This window comes from Lagenorhynchus albirostris, chromosome 20 (genome assembly GCF_949774975.1).
Source record: "Lagenorhynchus albirostris chromosome 20, mLagAlb1.1, whole genome shotgun sequence".
Lineage (NCBI taxonomy): Eukaryota > Metazoa > Chordata > Mammalia > Artiodactyla > Delphinidae > Lagenorhynchus > Lagenorhynchus albirostris.
The window spans coordinates 11,260,033-11,276,781 of record NC_083114.1 but is presented as its reverse complement, the minus strand read 5'-3'; the positions used below and the strand labels follow the sequence as shown (position 1 = coordinate 11,276,781).

At 52.6% G+C, this 16,749-nt stretch overlaps 2 protein-coding genes across 6 annotated transcripts in view; both read right to left on the bottom strand.

Moving 5' to 3' along the window:
• Positions 1-137: 137 nt before the first annotated feature.
• On the bottom strand, positions 138-3,059 carry GGT6 (gamma-glutamyltransferase 6). Its single transcript, XM_060133876.1, is given in 6 exon segments — positions 138-559; positions 1,412-1,529; positions 1,611-1,709; positions 1,712-1,812; positions 2,394-2,612; positions 3,001-3,059. Coding segments are annotated over 6 exon segments (738 nt in total). The 5' UTR covers positions 3,018-3,059; the 3' UTR covers positions 138-375.
• Positions 3,060-3,090: 31 nt separating this feature from the next.
• Positions 3,091-16,749, bottom strand: part of TEKT1 (tektin 1) — a 31,240-nt gene continuing 17,581 nt past the window's right edge. For 3 of the 5 annotated variants that reach the window (XM_060133873.1, XM_060133871.1, XM_060133872.1), the window contains exons 7-9: positions 16,391-16,587; positions 15,732-15,953; positions 3,461-3,515 (exon numbers count right to left, since the gene is read on the bottom strand). In XM_060133873.1, coding sequence (XP_059989856.1) covers positions 3,476-3,515; positions 15,732-15,953; positions 16,391-16,587 — 459 coding nt within the window. In that variant the 3' untranslated portion in view covers positions 3,461-3,475. Of the gene's footprint in view, positions 3,122-3,460; positions 3,516-15,694; positions 15,954-16,390; positions 16,588-16,749 lie in introns of those variants that run through there. The other 2 variants (XM_060133874.1, XM_060133875.1) reach the window with 2 other exon arrangements.

The following is a 16,749-nucleotide window of genomic DNA, read 5'->3' as shown; positions in this document are numbered from 1 at the left end:
TGAGGGCCTAAGCCAGCAGTGGGCACAGGATTGGTGCACACTCTTCATGTACTCCATTGGTGCTGGGCCCGCTCTGCCCTGGCCTCCAGGCTTGAGACCCCCTACTCCCACCCACCCCTGCCAGGCACCGCCCCACCTTAAAACCCCTGAAAGGAGCAGCAGCCACTGGGGACACTGGAGACATGGGCATGCTCTGCGGGGGCTGACACCTGAAGCAGGGTCCCTTGGCCACAAGCTCCGGGGCTCTGTTGGTCCTTGCTGGGCCTGGGTTTGGGGCCCAGCCAAGTGGCTGAGCAGTGAGTGAGTCATGACTGGCAGCTGCAGGGGTCCCTGAAGGCATGAGCCCCAACATGTCGGCCTGTGTCATCTGAGCTGTCAAGAAGGATGAGGGGACAGGCCCAGGCACTGTTTGCAGACTCGGCCACCAGCTTGCTGAGTAGAACCCCGGCACTTGGGGACAGGCGTCCAGAGCTGAAGGAACTGTTGAGCGAGGAGGTAAGGAGCACAGAGCCGCTGCTGTCCACGGTGGCCAGGACACTGCTCCCGGGGCTGACGGCAGCTTGTAGGGGTGCTGGGCAGGGCTGCGACCCCCGGACTGTAGAGCTGCCTCCAGTAGTTCCAGGCCAGCTGAGGGGCTGGGGGTGGTGAACAGGATGCCCTGGGGCACAGGTAGCTGCAGTGCTGGCTCCAAGGTGGGCATGGGCCTAGCTGAGGGGCCCTCCAGCCCGCAGACTCAGTAGAGCATCCCTGGCAAGGTCTGGGGTGGGAGCAAGTGCAGCTCGGTGGAGCACAGCTGCCAGTTTGGGGTTGGTGGCTCGGGCCCCAGGGCCCAGGGGAGTCCCATCAGTGTGGCAAAGTAGGGGACAGAGGCCCTTTGTGCCCTGGGCTGCGTCTACCAGAAAGCCCTCTTGAGCCAGCATGGTGGGGCCTACCAGCAGGTGTGGCGAGGGCAGGCGGGCAAAGCCCGTGTGTAGCAAATGCAGGGCAGGCAGAGCCGAGGGTAGCCCCAGGCCGGGGGCCGGGGTCTGACGTCAGGGCGGTTGAGTTGCCTGAGGAGCTACTATGGAAGAGGCCCCAGAACACGGCGCCTGGGAGGAGACAAAGGGGTCACACAGGGGTCCGGGGCACTGATTGGTGTCAGGGGCACTCAGTAGTCCCAGGTGAAGGGTCACTGACTTAGCCTGGGGTTAGTGGTTACTGACTAGGCCTGGAGACAGGCATCAATAACCAGGCCTGGGGTCAAGGTCATACTGATCTGGGATCAAGGGTCACAGCCTAGAGTTGGGGCTACTGCCCAAGTCCTACGTCCTGCTCACCAGCCAGCCTTGAAGGCCAGGGGCCACTGACTGCCTGAGTTCCAACTTACTGATCATGCCCAGGGTTGGGGTCGCTGGCTGGGGTTGGGGGTCACTGACCTAGCCCTGTGGCATGAGGATGCACCACCGCCAGACACAAAGCTGCTGCAAGTCCAGCATCCACGACGTTGCCCCCGGCAACAGACAGCTCTCCACCCAGGTGGGAGCACGTGGCTGCAGCAAGAAAGGGACTGTCTTGGGACTGGGACCCGTGACCCCGGCCCTCCCCTCCCCCGAGCTGCTCCTAGCACTGACCTGTAGGGCCGATGATGCTGCCGCGGTGGTACACGCCAGGCCTGTGGGAGCACCCACTGGCTGGAGGGGCCCCAGAGCCCAAGGTTCCTGGAGAGGCATAGCTCTGTGGAGTTGCCTCACGGACAGGGAGAAGCCAACGGCCACCAGCAGCAGGGCAGCCACCAGCTGGGCCCAGGCCCCGGGCAGACTGCCAGCCTTGTTCCTGCAGAGAGGGATGTCCCGAGCCAGGACCAGGCAGGCAGACACCCAAGAACCCAGCAAACAATTCCCAAAAGATTTGGTCTTGCTTGCAAGGAGGAGTATAAGTTTGCCAAGGAGAAAGGGCCTCCTGGCAGACGTCACAGCCTGTCTGGAGACACAGAGATGGGAGAGAGCTTGGGGGAAACTGAGCCTCTGGAGAGGAGGTTGGAGGGGTGGGTCCAGCCGGTCTGGAGGGACGCCTGAAGGGGGCTTGGCAGGCTTGAGGAGCAGGTCCCGGCCAGGTGTAGCCAGGACCAGCCTGCCCAGCAGGTGCCTCGTGCACCAGCGGGTGGGAGCTGGGAGCCTTTGGCAGAGCAGCCGGCAGGGCCGACTTGATACAAATGTCCCTTCAGATGCACAGACCTTGGATTGACCGGCACAGGCCAGGCCTGGGGCTGCAGCCGGGGGTCCCCCCACTCAACCAGAAGTTTCCTAGAGCTGGCCAAGCACGGGGTTGTCTGGCGCTCCTTAGGGGCTCCAGAGGGAGACACTTGCCAGCCTCAGTCCTGAGTTGCTGGGTGCCCAGACCCCTCCCTGACTCACCCAGAGGAGTCCTGGGGCCCCGAAGGATGTGGAATGAGCTGCTCTGATATCTCACCCTCTTCCTCCTCAGACTCCAGGCTTGGTTCCCAGACCAGCAGCTTCTGGTAGAGCACAGGCCCTGCTATGGGTCCCACGGCCCACGGTGCCTGCCCGCCGTCCAGGCGGAGTCTTTGGAGGCCCTGCCCGAGCCTGAGCCGGTGGGGAGGAGGTGGAGGCACCCTTGGGGAAGGATGGTGGGCAGGGCACGGGGCCAGGGAGGCTGTGAGTGACCCTGCCCCACTAGGGCACGGGGCCCGAGGAGCTCTTGTGGCAGGGGACCCCGTCAGGGGAAGGAGAAGCCCAGTCCTAGGGCCACAGCCCCTGAGACCCAGGGCAGCCGCAGGCCGCTCCTTTTAGGGGTGCCGCCTTTGGATCCCAGGCCTGTTAAGGCTCTAATCTAGGGACGGGAAGCTTGGGTGAGAACTGCAGTACATTGGCTTGGATCGGGGCTCAGCATGTGACTAGTTTCTGGTATGGGGGTTTCTGGTCTCTGGCTTGGGTCAAGGCTCAGCCTGAGGCCACTCCAGGGGTCTAGGTGGGGAGCAACTTGGGTGGCGAAGGTACCTACCTCCCTGGGCACGTCATGCGGCCCTTATCCAGCAGGTGGCGCCATAGGGCTCCTGGGGAGCTGCAGCCTGGAAACCAGGTGTTTCCATATTCCTTCACTCTGGGTTTCACTTCAAGGAGTTCTGTGGGAAAATCACAGAACTCCAAAGAGTGCTGCAGTCTCATCTGTTCTCCAGTCATCTCTCTGCTGACCACGCTCTGCTATGAGCGCCTCAAACCCCAAACCCTCCGCTGTGCTCTCAGCGGACCATCTGTCCTCCCACTTCACATATCAAAGCCAACACAAGAAGCCCTCTATATCCACCCCCAACTACAAACCCACCTTCCACCCCACTCCAATGGAAAAGCCTATTCCCTGCCTCTGGTTCTGGCCCCGACCTCTCCCCCACTTCTTACCTCCTGCTTCCCCAGGGACCTCACTCAGTGACCCCCCCCCCCTCCTCTCCTGTAGCTTCACATCTTCTCTGCAGGTTCCTTCAACAACATTTAAGTGTCGAGTCGCCAGAAATTCCTCTCCTAGGTATGTACCCAACAGACGTGTACTAGAATGTTCATAGCTGCACTAGTTGGAACAGCCCCAAATTGGAAAGCTCACACCCATTATCAGTAGCACGATTGTAGTTACACAGTGCAATACTCTGCAGCGGTGAGAATGAGGGGTCTACAATTGTATGCAATGATATAGCTGGATCTTACAAAGACACGACGACTGAAAGAAGCCAGGGACGAAAGAGCACATCCTATTTGCTTCCATCTGTGTAAAGTACAAGAACAGGTGAGCCTAGTTCCTGCCATTACAGGTCAGGAGGCAGAAAGGGCTTCTGGGATGCTTGGTGATGTTGTTTATCAATCTGAGGTCGGTTGCGTGGGTTCCTGATTGTGAAAGTGCATCCAGCTGTACGTTTGTGACACGTGCACTTTTCTGGAGGTATATTGCATTTCAATAAAAAGTTTTTTAAAAAGCTGGAGTATTTTCTCCATTAAAACCACAGCCACACTCGGTGCTTTGTGACCGCCTGGAGGGGTGGGATAGGGAGGGTGGGAGACGCAAGAGGGAAGAGATATGGGAACATACGTATATGTATAACTGATTCACTTTGTTATAAAGTAGAAACTAACACACCATTGTAAAGCAATCATACCCCAATAAAGATGTTAAAAAAACCCCACAAAACCACAGCCACAAAAATCGTCCTTTCATCTCACTCGGCTCTCCATCCACTTCTCTTTCTCTCGGCCTCTTCACAAGCAGGTAGAGTGGTTAACTTTGGTGTGCCTTGGGAGTTTTTAAAATCAGATTGCTGGGCTCCGTTCCCAGAGGTTCTGACTTTGTAGGTCTGGGGTAGGGGCCAGAAATTTGCTTTCGGAACTCCCAGGTGATGCTGCTGCTACCAGTCCTGAATGAGCACTGAGCTACAAAAGATACACACCTGCTGTTGCCACTTCCTTGCCTCCCATTTTTTCCCCCTCAGCCCACTACAAGCTGGTTTCCATCCCCAACCCGCCAGAGAAACCTTCAGTTTCTAGGCTTTCTGATTTCTTGGACCAATAACTTACCAACCAACCGGAGACACCAGCATAGGGTGGCCAACTTTTTATTTTGCCATGGATTGGGTGTGGGAGGGTCACAATTACCATCTGTGTTCATTTCATAAAATAATTTGATTTCACTTCCTGTTAATACAATGTGGGAAGGTTATAGTGTCGGAATGAAGGTCAGGCCTTCCTTCCTGAGAAAACGCAGCTGGGAACCTTATGTGTCTATATGCCCCATCCTCAGACTGGCCTCTGCGCTCCTAGCACTGGCTCCCTTTATCCAGCAGACAGTCTGTGACACCTGTCCAGCCAACATTCCTCTGTCCTTAGAACTATGCCCTGGCAAACTCTTTGGGACCAAGACCTCCACTGACTGGGTCCGGGAGACCTCTCCCTGTGTGGCCTTTCTCATTCCCACAGCTCTGGGCCTGGACAGCACTGCCCCACACCTCCGGAGATGCCTATTAGCTAAGCTCCAGTTAGACGCCAGACAGGCTTCGGGGGTGAATAATGGTCAGGCCAAAGGGCAAATGGTGCCAATCATTTCAGTGGGAGTTGGGAATGGAACTAGGTTCCAGAAACCTGGGTCTGGTCCGATCTACAAGCCTTAGCAATTGCCCAGCTATGAGACCAAAGAGCCCGGAGACAGTGACAGAGATGTCAATGATTTATTGGGTAGGGAATCTTACAAGTCTGAAGCAAAGTCCTGGAGGGGCACCCCACCGTGGATGGCGGACGGCAGGCAGGCAGGCAGGTAGGCGGGTGGGCGGGCGGGCGGGCAGTCACCCCACCATGGATAGCGGGCGGCGAGCAGGCGGGCCGAACACGACAAGCTTCATTACTCAGGGAAGAAGGAGGCTACCTTTTATAGGGGGAATTGACGTCACGTTGACTCATCAGTTACCAGGGAAACCAGCGGCTGGGGCAGGGGGCAAGTATGTAGGTAGTTACTGATTAAGCCCTATGATTAAGAGGATTGGGTAGTCGTGTGAGTAGGGTGTAGGTTAAGCAGGGACTGGTCAAGCAGGGGATGTACAGAGAGCAAGAGAAGCCATCTTGAGTGGCCTGACCACAGAGCCTCAATCTACAGTGCTAAGATGATAATGGATAAGCCTCATCGCTGCAACTATACACACACACACGCACAGGTGTCTCTGAGTGCGAAGTGTAGGACTATAGGTTGATTCATGCCTTCATCATTTATTTTTAAATTATTATTTATTTTGGCCACACTATGCGGCTTGCGGGATCTTAGTTCCCCAACTGGGGATTGAACCCGGGCCCTAACCACTGGACGGCCAGGGAATTCCATATTTTTAAAGTTTTTTATTAAAGTATAGATGATTTCCAATATTATACTAGTTTCAGGTGTACAACATAGTGATTCAATATTTTTATAGGTTATACTCCATTTAAAGTTATTACAAAACAATGACTATATTGATGATTTCATTCTCTTAAAAGTTCTCAACTTTATCCTAATGGTTCTGCACATTAGAATCACCTGTAAGCTTTAAAAGCTCCTAATACCCAGGCAGACCAATTAAAAAATTAAATCAAACTCTTTAGGTTGGAGATTCATCAGTTTTTAAAAATTAATTAATTTATTTATTTTTGGTTGCCTTGGGGTCTTTCTTGCTGTGCGTGGGCTTTCTCTAGTTGCGGCGAGCGGGGGCTACTCTTTGATGTGGTGCGTGGGCTTCTCATTGCGGTGGCTTCTCTTGTTGTGGAGCACAGGTTCTAGGTGCACAGTCTTCAGTAGCTGTGGGATGCGGGCTTCAGTAGTTGCGGCTCATGGACTGTAGAGTGCAAGGTCAGTAGCTGTGCTGCGTTGCTCCGCGGCATGTGGGATCTTCCCGGACCAGGGCTCGAACCCGTGTCCCCTGCATTGGCAAGCGGGTTCTTAACCACTGCGCCACCAGGGAAGGCCCTCATCAGTTTTTTAAAAAGCTTTCCAGGTGTTTTCAACGTGCAGCCAAGGTTGAGAACCACTGCCTTATCTAGCCCGCTAGTTCAGTGATTTCTGCTACTGGAATCATTTCCAGGGACTTAAAAATGATACCAATGTGCTAATCCCTCCCCCTCTGCAGTCCCACACCAATGGAGTCAGTATCTCTGGAAGTGAGCCTCAGTTATCAGGAGAGTTTTTAAAGCTCCTCAGGTGATTCTAATGTGTAGCCAGAATTGAGAATTGCTGCTTCTATCAATACCCTCCTAGGTGCCTTTACCAGGCATTCCCTGGGTATCTCTTCTGTGCTGGGGGAGGGTGGTGAGGAGCCTGGGAACAGCCAGAGGTTGGTTGTCCTCCAGCAGCCCTGGCCGCTCCTACAAAAAGAGGCAAGGAAGGATATGGGCCCAGCAGTCAGCTTTTCTCCAGTCCCCTCAAGCTGACTTTCCTGCTCATCGTCTCTGGCTCAGACCTGCCGTGTGTGTGCATGCACATGTGCACATGACTTTATAATTGGACCCTGGGACATGCTGAGATTTGACTCTGATTATAAATTTGGAGGCAGTGAAGTGTGGTAGGCGTGGAAGAATTGGCTTTTCCTTGCAAGGTGATTCTGTGATGTGACCAGAATATGGGTATTAAAAAAAAATTACGAAAATCAGCCCCGGTGATTATAGTTGCAGATATCACCAAAAAGGGTTTCTGAGCAAGACAGGAACAGCCTCAACAGACAGAGGAGGCAGTGTTAGAGTGGGTGTATTTGCTGAGCCATTTGCTAAGACAACTGTACACTCGGGAAAGACAAATACCTTTATCTTTCAGGGATTATTAGATGCTGGCTCTGAGCCAATAATACCTAAATCGTTATTGCTGTGGTCCACCTGTTAAAATGAGGACTTATGACAGTTAAAAGGAAATTTGACCAAGATAGAGCTGGTGGAATTCTTCACTCATTCTGTAGCTATTTCCACACTTTCTGAGTGCACAGTTGGAATAATCTACTCTGCAGCTACCATAATCTTTACATTATTTCTCAGATTCATAGAGTAAGAGCCAAGTGGAAGCCTCCCTCTTCAATGCTCCCTCTATGAGCAGAATACTCAGATCAATACTGGAAGAATTGCAAAGATGAGTGCTACCATTAAAGACTTGAAAAATGGAGGGGTACGGATTCCTATTTCAACTTAATTTAGTGGTCTGTATAATGCAGAAGACAGATGGGTCTTGGGAAATTACAGTAGGTGTAGTAACAAGAGTTAAGTCAAATTGCAGCTGCTATTCCAGGTATTTCTTTATTGAGGAAAATGAACACAGCCTCTGGCAAATGCTCTATTCTCTACCCCAATAAGCAGAGAATCCAGAAGTCTTTTGTTTTTACCTGGTAGGGATAGCAGTACACCTTCACCTTCTAGCCTCAAAATGATGGCAGCCCAGCTTCTAATGTCCAGGGTCAGGGATACAAGCTGGGGCATCTGGTACCCAGATGAGATGGAAACAGTGGTGCCTTCACCAGACATTTCTGCCCCATGAGTTTGAGCATTAGCCTCTGAGGCAGTTCTTGAAAAGCTCCCCACGTCACCCAACCACTTTCTGTGCCCACAGACCTTTCATAAATTTATCTTCTATTTAATGCAGGCAGAAGTATGTCTTTTGCTTACAACTAGTAACACTGACTGAGGCACATACCTCTAGAAGTCCCTGGAGGGCAGCAAACATCCTACACGGCTTGAAGTGGGGACCAGGGACGTGTCTCTTGATAGAACCAGGATTCTCATCTCCAAATACTGAAGTCACTCACGCAGATGAACAGACGTGAGGTCAGTTATCTCACTGGCTGAGCTTAGGCCACATGTGTGCCCCTTGCCAGTAGAGGAAGAGTATGTCTTAGAGCCAGACTTAGAATTGGGGAAGTTCAGCTCCAGTAAGAGGTCGTTACTTGGTCAATTTCTTTTCTGAATATTTCTAAAGCAAGAAAGCCTGGGGGCTTCCCTGGTGGCGCAGTGGTTGAGAGTCCGCCTGCCGATGCAGGGGACACGGGTTCGTGTCCCGGTCCGGGAGGATCCCACATGCCGCGGAGCGGCTGGGCCCCTGAGCCATGGCCTATGAGCCTGCGCGTCCGGAGCCTGTGCTCCGCAACGGGAGAGGCCACATCAGTGAGAGGCCTGCATACCGCAAAAAAAAAAAAAAAAAAAGCTTGAATCAGGAAGCACCTTCGTTGCCCCTTTCCTGGCAGCATCTAGTTCTTTATTCACTGCTTTAATCTCTGTCAAAAGTGTTCCAGTTGCCTCTGGGTACCGGTCTTCTCCTGGTGCTGAGAGCCTCATATATCTTTGACGATACTCCCTGTAGTGGGTCTGTCATGTTTTCGAATGCCTCCTCTCTCCACTCCTTCCTAATAGCATCCAGATTTTCTACTGGGGAATTACTCCTCCCCACCCCTCATAGCGTGGAGTCCTCGTGAGAAGTGGTGGTAAGTTCAAGTATTTGGGACTGATCAAGCAAAACAAAACAAAACAAAACAAAAAACTCATGACCACTAGATGGTAGTGGCACACAATGAGCTGTACGAGCGTGGCTCTGGGACAGGACTGCGGTCACGGGAAGTCCCCCATAGCGGGAGACGTTCTAGGGATAGCAGTGCTGGGCCACCCCCTGGAAGGGAAGAGGGCAAGGGACCTCCCGGGGGAGAAGGGACTCCAAGAGGGGGTTTATGTGTCTAGGTAGGTCTCTGGGTCGGACAACTCTAAGGGCAGCAGTGGCTTGGGGTCTCTTATAGCTCTGGGGTTTGTCTTATCTATGGCCGGCAGATGTTGGGTGAAGTTTTGCAGGGTGTGTAAAGCAGGCAGGTGCTAAGGGGCTGAAAATATGCTTATTGGGGCTATATTTAAAGCAACTGGATGTGTACAAATTTGAGTTTGGCCCCCGGAGGGGGGGCTTTTAAGCTAATGGATCCCAGCCTGCTATGAAGTAAACACCATAGGGGTCAACACACAACACAGGGGTTATCTATAGCCCTTTTATTGATATACGACAGGCTAATAATAACGAGTGCCTGTCTCCTGCCTCTCTCTTCCACGACAGAAGGGGAGGGAGCAGATCTTTCCTCAACCCACCCTGCTGGTATAGACAAGGGACACTGTTTTCTGGGGCTGACAGTTGAGAGAGACAGAGAGAGATACAGAGAGAGAGAGAGACAGAAACACAAACTAGAACCCTGTACTAGCTGATAGGTCTCTGGGTCCACACTCCAGCTCTGAGATGGGGTTATCAGTCAGGCTACATTCTGGTCTAAGCGTCAGTGCATCCAACAATGGCTTGAACAAATAAGGGCTTATTTTTCTCACTAGTTTAGAGTTAACCGGCTGCTGCTTTTGCTCTGGGGCTCCCCAGCATTGGGACTAGTTATCTATGTGCCCTTCTTGGTCTTTCCCCATGGTATCCAGGGGCTGTTTGAAACACCTCAGCCGTTGCCCTGGCAGGAAGGAGGGGAGGAAGGGACAGCACCAGTGGTGGAATTTCCTGCTGGATGCCCCCGGCCGATTTCTGCTTTTGCCTCTGTGGCCAGAACTGAGTCACACAGCCACCCCCGCCAGCTGCAAGGGAGGCTGGAAACGTAGTTCATGGATCCTCTGTAAGGGAGGAGAGTGAGGGAGAGGCTGGGGGCTGGGCACGGCTGTTGGGTTAGGCAGCCTGTGTGCCCCGCCTCGGGGCACTGTGTGTAGCTGATCATCCTGGAGCACGAAGTCCAGGGGCTGTACGGGGGCCTCAGCCCTTTACTGACAGGATGTGTCCCCAAAGTCTAAAATCAGGTTCAACAAGTAGTCTCAGATGCAGGTGGTTAGGAGATCTAGAAGGCAATGATTGATTTCATGATTTCCCTAACTCTTCCACATTTGGGAAACTGAGTCCCTGGCTGTGGTTCCTCAACACGGAAGACCACTTTGGGCATTATTCACCTTGGACCTGAGGTCACCAACCTCCTTCCAAACTTAGAGGCAAAGAGTAGAGTTTAGGTCATCACAGGAAACAGACTTCCCAAGATCAATTAAGGTATTGATCTCTCAGGTCTGATTTGGGAAACTTGAGCTCAGTCTCTAAATCTGGGACTGAATCACTCTGAACAAGTTATTAACTCTGTGCCCAGGTTTTTCCATCTAAAAAATCTCTCCTTGCTACTAAATGATGGGGCATAATGGTTTCAGGAGCGCGTGTGCTACAGTTAACCTGCTTGGGTGAGAATTCTGTGTGACCCCCTCCAAGCCTCAGTTTCCCCACCTATAAAATGAGGATAGTAACAGTTTGCATAAGTAACTCATTATAAGCACTCAACACGTTAACAGTTGTCATAATTGTTGGCATTACCAATGGTATACCTGTCTTGCAAGGCTCTATAATAAGTCCTTTTGGTTTTGCGATCGTAGCGTCCTTTATAGAGACCTACACACAATTCCTCGGGAAATATATTCAGCTGAGACCCCTTGCGTTTGTGTGTGCTGTGCCACTGCCTGGAATCCACCCCTGCCCCAGCTTTCCGCCCAGCAAACATCTATTCCTTCATCAAGATCCCACTCAAGGGTAACTCCCTTAATTACCCAGCCTTCTCCGCCCACTTGTCCAGCTGCGTGGCATGGCCTGTGAGAGTTCCAGCTCTCCTGGGTGGCAGCCACAGAAAAACCACTGGGCATCACTGAGCAGTGTAAGGATGCTTGAGTGTCTCGCAGAACCCGAGGGCCTCAGAAATGGCCTGGAGCGCAGAGAAGGAGGGCTGCAGGAAGCACTTTCTTCCTCTTTCTCTGGTACATCAGCTTCTACTTTTTCTCTAGCTGCAAACTGGCTGTTACCCATCCACATGATAGACAGCAGCTGTCATCCACCCTCCAAAGCCTACATCTAGAGGGCAGCCGGATGGAACTGAAATCTCCTGGTCCTACATCCAAATTCCTCAGGAGAGGGGCTCATTGGCCCACCTTCCGTTAGCTGCTCACTGACCCAGCCAACCGGGGCGGGGCGTGGGGAGGAGCAGGGCTAGATGGTGCAAATACGGTGGTTCCTGCTGAATTGAGTTGAGGGGGGCAGTCTCTGAGAAGGGAAATTTGTGCAGGAATTTGAATACAAGCAAGAAGCCACCCTGTTGCCTACTTAGAGCCCTCTGCACATTCAGAAGGTGTGTCGCCTGCATGCTCTGATCCCAGCAGGGCCACTCACGCTTTCCTTCAAGGTGTATATACATACATATATATATATATATATTTTTTTTTTTTTTTTGCGGTACGCGGGCCTCTCACTGCTGTGGCCTCTCCCGCTGCGGAGCACAGGCTCCGGACGCGCAGGCTCAGCAGCCATGGCTCACGGGCCCAGCTGCTCCGCGGCATGTGGGATCCTCCCGGACCGGGGCACGAACCCGCGTCCCCTGCATCGGCAGGCGGACTCTCAACCGCTGCGCCACCTGGAAAGCCCCCCTTCAAGGAATATTAGTTAAGGTTTTAAACTGAGCAAACTTAGCAAAAAACTTCTGAGAGCTAAAGCCAAGAGTGGGACTATATTGGGGCATCTCATAGAAAGAGTTGGTTGTTCAACTCTTTGCATGAGAGGACCCAGGGGAGCTCTGGGGATGCGGCCACAGGAGTTAGTGACCCTCCTCTCTAGATCTCTAGGTCCTCTAGTTATTTCCTGCCTCTATGCGTTTCTGTTTCAAAATCCCGATTCCCAGGAGGCCGACTCCGACCAGGCCTGATGGGTTGCTGAGCAGTCTGGCCGGGGAGGGCCGTATGGATGCGGTTGTGGAGCCCTCCCTGTGTATGTTGGCGTGCAGTTCTCAGAGAAGAAGGTTTTGGGAGCTGGGGAGTTAGTTCAGGCCATAGTGAGAAGAGCCCTGAGTTTGGGGCCAGGAGTTCAGCCTTGCCTGAACCTTTACAGGGACCTTGGGCAAGTAGCTTGCTTTCCCCCAGTTCCCTGTGAACCTGTTTCCTCATCTATAAAACTGGGGAGTTGGGCTGAAAGACCACAGGGATCCCATGACAGTCTGTCCATTCACACGTTCTCTTTTTCTGGAACTCACCACCCAGTAGCTAAACTTTTGAGACGTCCCCAGAAGGGTCTGAGAAATGTAAGCAGATTCTTAGAGTGATCAACTCCTGCCAAAGACTTAGCCCTCAGGGACCCAGCACCTTTCACTCTATGCTGCTCACAGATGACCCTTATCCACGAATAGACCTCAAACGCTCAAATACTAAGGATTTTCCTGTGGTATCAGGAGATTGTGAGAGAACAGGGTGCATACCAGCTTGAGAAACAGGCGCTCTTTGTTTTGTCTTACTACTGACAGATTAGTCTCTGTTAACATAAAGGCATCCTTTCCTTAATTTTAACTGTCTCAAATTTGAGGGATGCTAACTCCCCCCATTAAAGAGTCTTCGTACCTAATTGGGATCGTCCACTTAAGTGCCAATTATGACCTAAGAAATGCAATGGGAAATAGTTCATAAAGAAATTGTCTTCTTCCAGGACTTCCAGAACATACCAAGGGCCACAATTCTTCAACGAGGCTCAAACCAAGCCAGCATCTGGTTCTCTGTGATAACTTCATTACGTAATTCATGTGTAAAGGTAAACACAGCAATAGGTGTGAATGTTGCAGGACAGCTGTGTCTAGCACTCTGCTACTTCCTTTCTGGGCTTCAGTTTTTCCAGATGTACAATGACTGAGTTGGACTAGATACTTTCAAAGTCTGCACTCACAGCTTCAATGTGTACGACTTCCAAGACACACTGATTTTTCAAGGACACAGGCCAAGTTGAAAGAAATTAACATGGCCTCTTACTGCCGGCTCCTGTGTGATAAAAGAGGAAATGTTTCCCTATTTCTGCTCCCACCTCTCGGCTTCTCGGTCCTTGGGGCAGAATGCATACCAGCAGAGAGCAGAGGTTACCAATTTTCTTTCCAAAGACATCCTGAGATAAGATAAGCATCTTTCAAAAATCGGCATCTACGCTTCTTGACTTCCTCCAATCCTCTATTGAAATTGCCTTTGGCAAAGTGTCATTGGCGATTGCCCAGCTGCCAGACCTAGAGGATGTTTTCCTTTCTTGGCCTACGCTGGAGCGTTTGACCCGCTGACACCAGTGCCTCCAAACATTCTCCTACTGTGGCACCTGTGATGCTACGCTTTCCTAGCTTCCTTCAGCCCCTCGGAGGTTCTTTCTTAGCCTGCTGGTTGGTCCGGTTCTTCGCTCAACCGGGAAGTACTGGTGTCTTCCGGGGCTCAGGCCCAGACCCCTCCTCCGAGCTCTTCAAACTCTCACGCGCTGCTTGGCTTCCACTGCCGCCTGTCTGCAGATGTCTCCCCGCCCTCTGGCTGCCCCTGGACCTTCCTCCCCACCACAGGGTCCTCGCCCTCAACGTGTGAGCTCGTCACCTTCACTCCCCGACCCCCACCCTCACCGCCCAGCCCTCTGCCCCCCACGTTCCCTCTCAGCAAAAACGGCGCCCCGATGCGCTCTGATACCCAAGCCAGAAACCGGGGAGCCGTCCTTGGCCCCTGTCCCTCCCTCGCCCTGTATATGCAAGCGGTCCCCAAGCCCCGGAAGCCCTAGACTGTCCGGCCTCTGTCCCTCCTCTGCTTGCTGCCCCCACCCCCGGGACGGGCTCTGTGTGAAGCGCTTCTCAGGGGTTGTCTCACCCACAGGCGCCCTCGGCGGCGGGTGTGGCGGGAGAACTTGAACAGAACCCACGCTCGTGGCCACCGACTTGAATCTGTGGCGAGAACGGGAGGGATTTGTTTTTCTTTTCTGTTACTGTCACTTGAGTGTTAAAAAAACCACTACGAATGATTACTACCTGGTCAGAAAACCGACGTCAGATGGTTTACACGCAGCAAAGAAAACAAAAGCCAGAAACCCTTTTCACGCGGTGGTGACGGCCCACTGGAAAGGCTTACCTACTGAGCCCAGGAACCTCGCCTTCCTCTTGCCCAGGCTGGCAATCCCGAGACTAAGGTCTGAATGGATCTGAGTGCCTGCCCCCCCCTCAGGCAAGGGCACCTGTGACTTGTTTTCGCTCCCTCGTGCTGCAGCATGAGGCCCGATCAAGCCTTGCCTGAATTTCTCGTCTGGCCTTTTATCGACTTCTAGTGATTAAAGAGTCCAGGGCCCCGAGTCAGTAACCATGACCTCAGAAAACAGCAACCTGGCTCACCCGCTCCCCAACCCCTAACTTCCTAAGAGCTGGAGGGCCCTTGGGTCCTATCCCTCCTCTTTCATTTTGTTACCGACACAGGTTCTTGGACTCTTTAATCAACAGAAATCAAGAAGAAGCCAGATAAGAGACAGGCGAGGCTTTACTGGGATTAGCGCTGCAGCACGAGGGAGTGAAAGCAAGTAACAGGTGCCTTTGCTCGCTCCCCGAGGGGGCTCAAGCTGCTTCCTTAAATGGGTAACTACGGGGGTGGGTCAGTGGGTTGGGACAGACGGCTGGCTTAGGTGGTCTGCCCAGCCCCCTTGGTGGTGCCCTGGGCAGGGATCATGCTCAGTACCCTGTTTTTGTTCCCGGCACCTCAGAAATAGCAGTTGGTTTGTGGCCTTTCTGTGCATAGTTATTTTTAGTCCCTTCTAGTTTCTTTGTACTCTGTTGCTCGGGGAGATGTTTGCTCAGGTGCAATCACTCCACTAGAGGGTCTCAGGTCCCAGCCTGTCTCAATTTCACCGGAGAGAAAGAGGCCCAGAGAGACACCCACAGGTGTTGGGAAGGCTTACGGGGGTGGGGGTGGGGAGACTCCTGACCCAGGGCTGCTCCTCTCTCATCTAAGTTCCGTATGAACTGAACATGCATCCCGTGGACGAGCCAGGGGTCTAAGTCAGCAACCACCACATTGTTTTCTAGGGAAAAGGAATCTTGAGGGCCAGGAGAAGTGTTCGCCGGTCCTCTCCTGAGTAAGATGGGCATGGTCTGAGTAGGGGATCCAGCCCAACTTCTGAATTGACATAAATCTGAACTAAAATGTCTTGGACCCCTCCCCCAGGCCTGAAGTCCTGTGATAAGAATGGCCTGTGCTAACTCATGGAACTTAACCCTTGAACAACCACAGCACCGCTAGCAGTAGCAGAATAGAGCTTTGCACCCAAATCTTAGGCCCCGAGCAGGCCTGGAACCCCAGCCAAGGCTTTTTGGTGGGCTAACTGGAAGTTCTGCCCACCTGAAAGGAGAGTTCTGTGCTACGGTTTTATGACTCTGTTTAATGAGAATGGCTTACTGAGAATCCGACTTGCAGCAGACAGTGTCCGGATCGAGGTCCCCGGCCCACTTCCCGTGGTCATCCCCGCCCCTTGGAGGGATGGACTTCCTCACACGCATACACAGCACTTCATCGATGTAGATGGTATTCTCCTTGACTTGGATCTCCTCCTGCAGGGCGAGCTGCCTGCCATTCAGGCCTCGCAGCTCTACTTGAGCTTGGGCTAACATTTCCTTTAATCTAGGAGAAGAGGAAGAACACTAGGGAATAACTTATGGCTCTACGTCACTATTTCAGGGGGAAACACGTATTCATATATTCAGCGCAGGATCCAAATTGAGGTGTCTTCCTCCTTTCTCCTCCTTAAGACAGAGATTTCAAATTGGCGGCCCTGGGCCATGTTCACAAGGCAGATAAACCCATGAACTGCCAACATTTAAAACTGTAGATTGTACCTAAACATCTGGAGTTGGACTTCAGGAAAATGTAAACATTGGGGTGCATTCCCTGCATGGCAGCAACTGGCGGGAGTTAGGAGAGACCGCCCTCTAGAAAAGAACCCCTCAAACGCGAAAGATGCAAAGGTCTTTAGGCCCGCCCGGGATCACCCACGATGACATTGCCTAACCCTGCTCACGGGCCAGGTTTAAATGGAGCCCCAGTAGCCCTGTGCCTACCTGGCGACGTTGTGGGTGATCTCATCGACCTCCTTGATCAGCCTGTGCTGTGCACCATCGTGACACAGCTCCACATTAGGCCGATGTGTCCTGGTCTCCAGGCGTGTATGAGCCACCTTGGCAGGTCCTTCTTGGTCAAGGATGGCTTTTTCAAGAACTGTGATATTTTTCTCCTGGGAGGCAATCTCTTCCATGACCTTACAAAAAGGATTAGAGGAGGTGAGGCCAGGGTGTGTTCCTCAAAACTCAACAGCAGACACTCGTAGGAGGTTAGGAAGAGGGGACCTCCGATACCTACCCGAGCAGGACCCCAGAAAGAGTCTGATTCCTCTTCACTACAGCAGTGATTGCTCATGGGC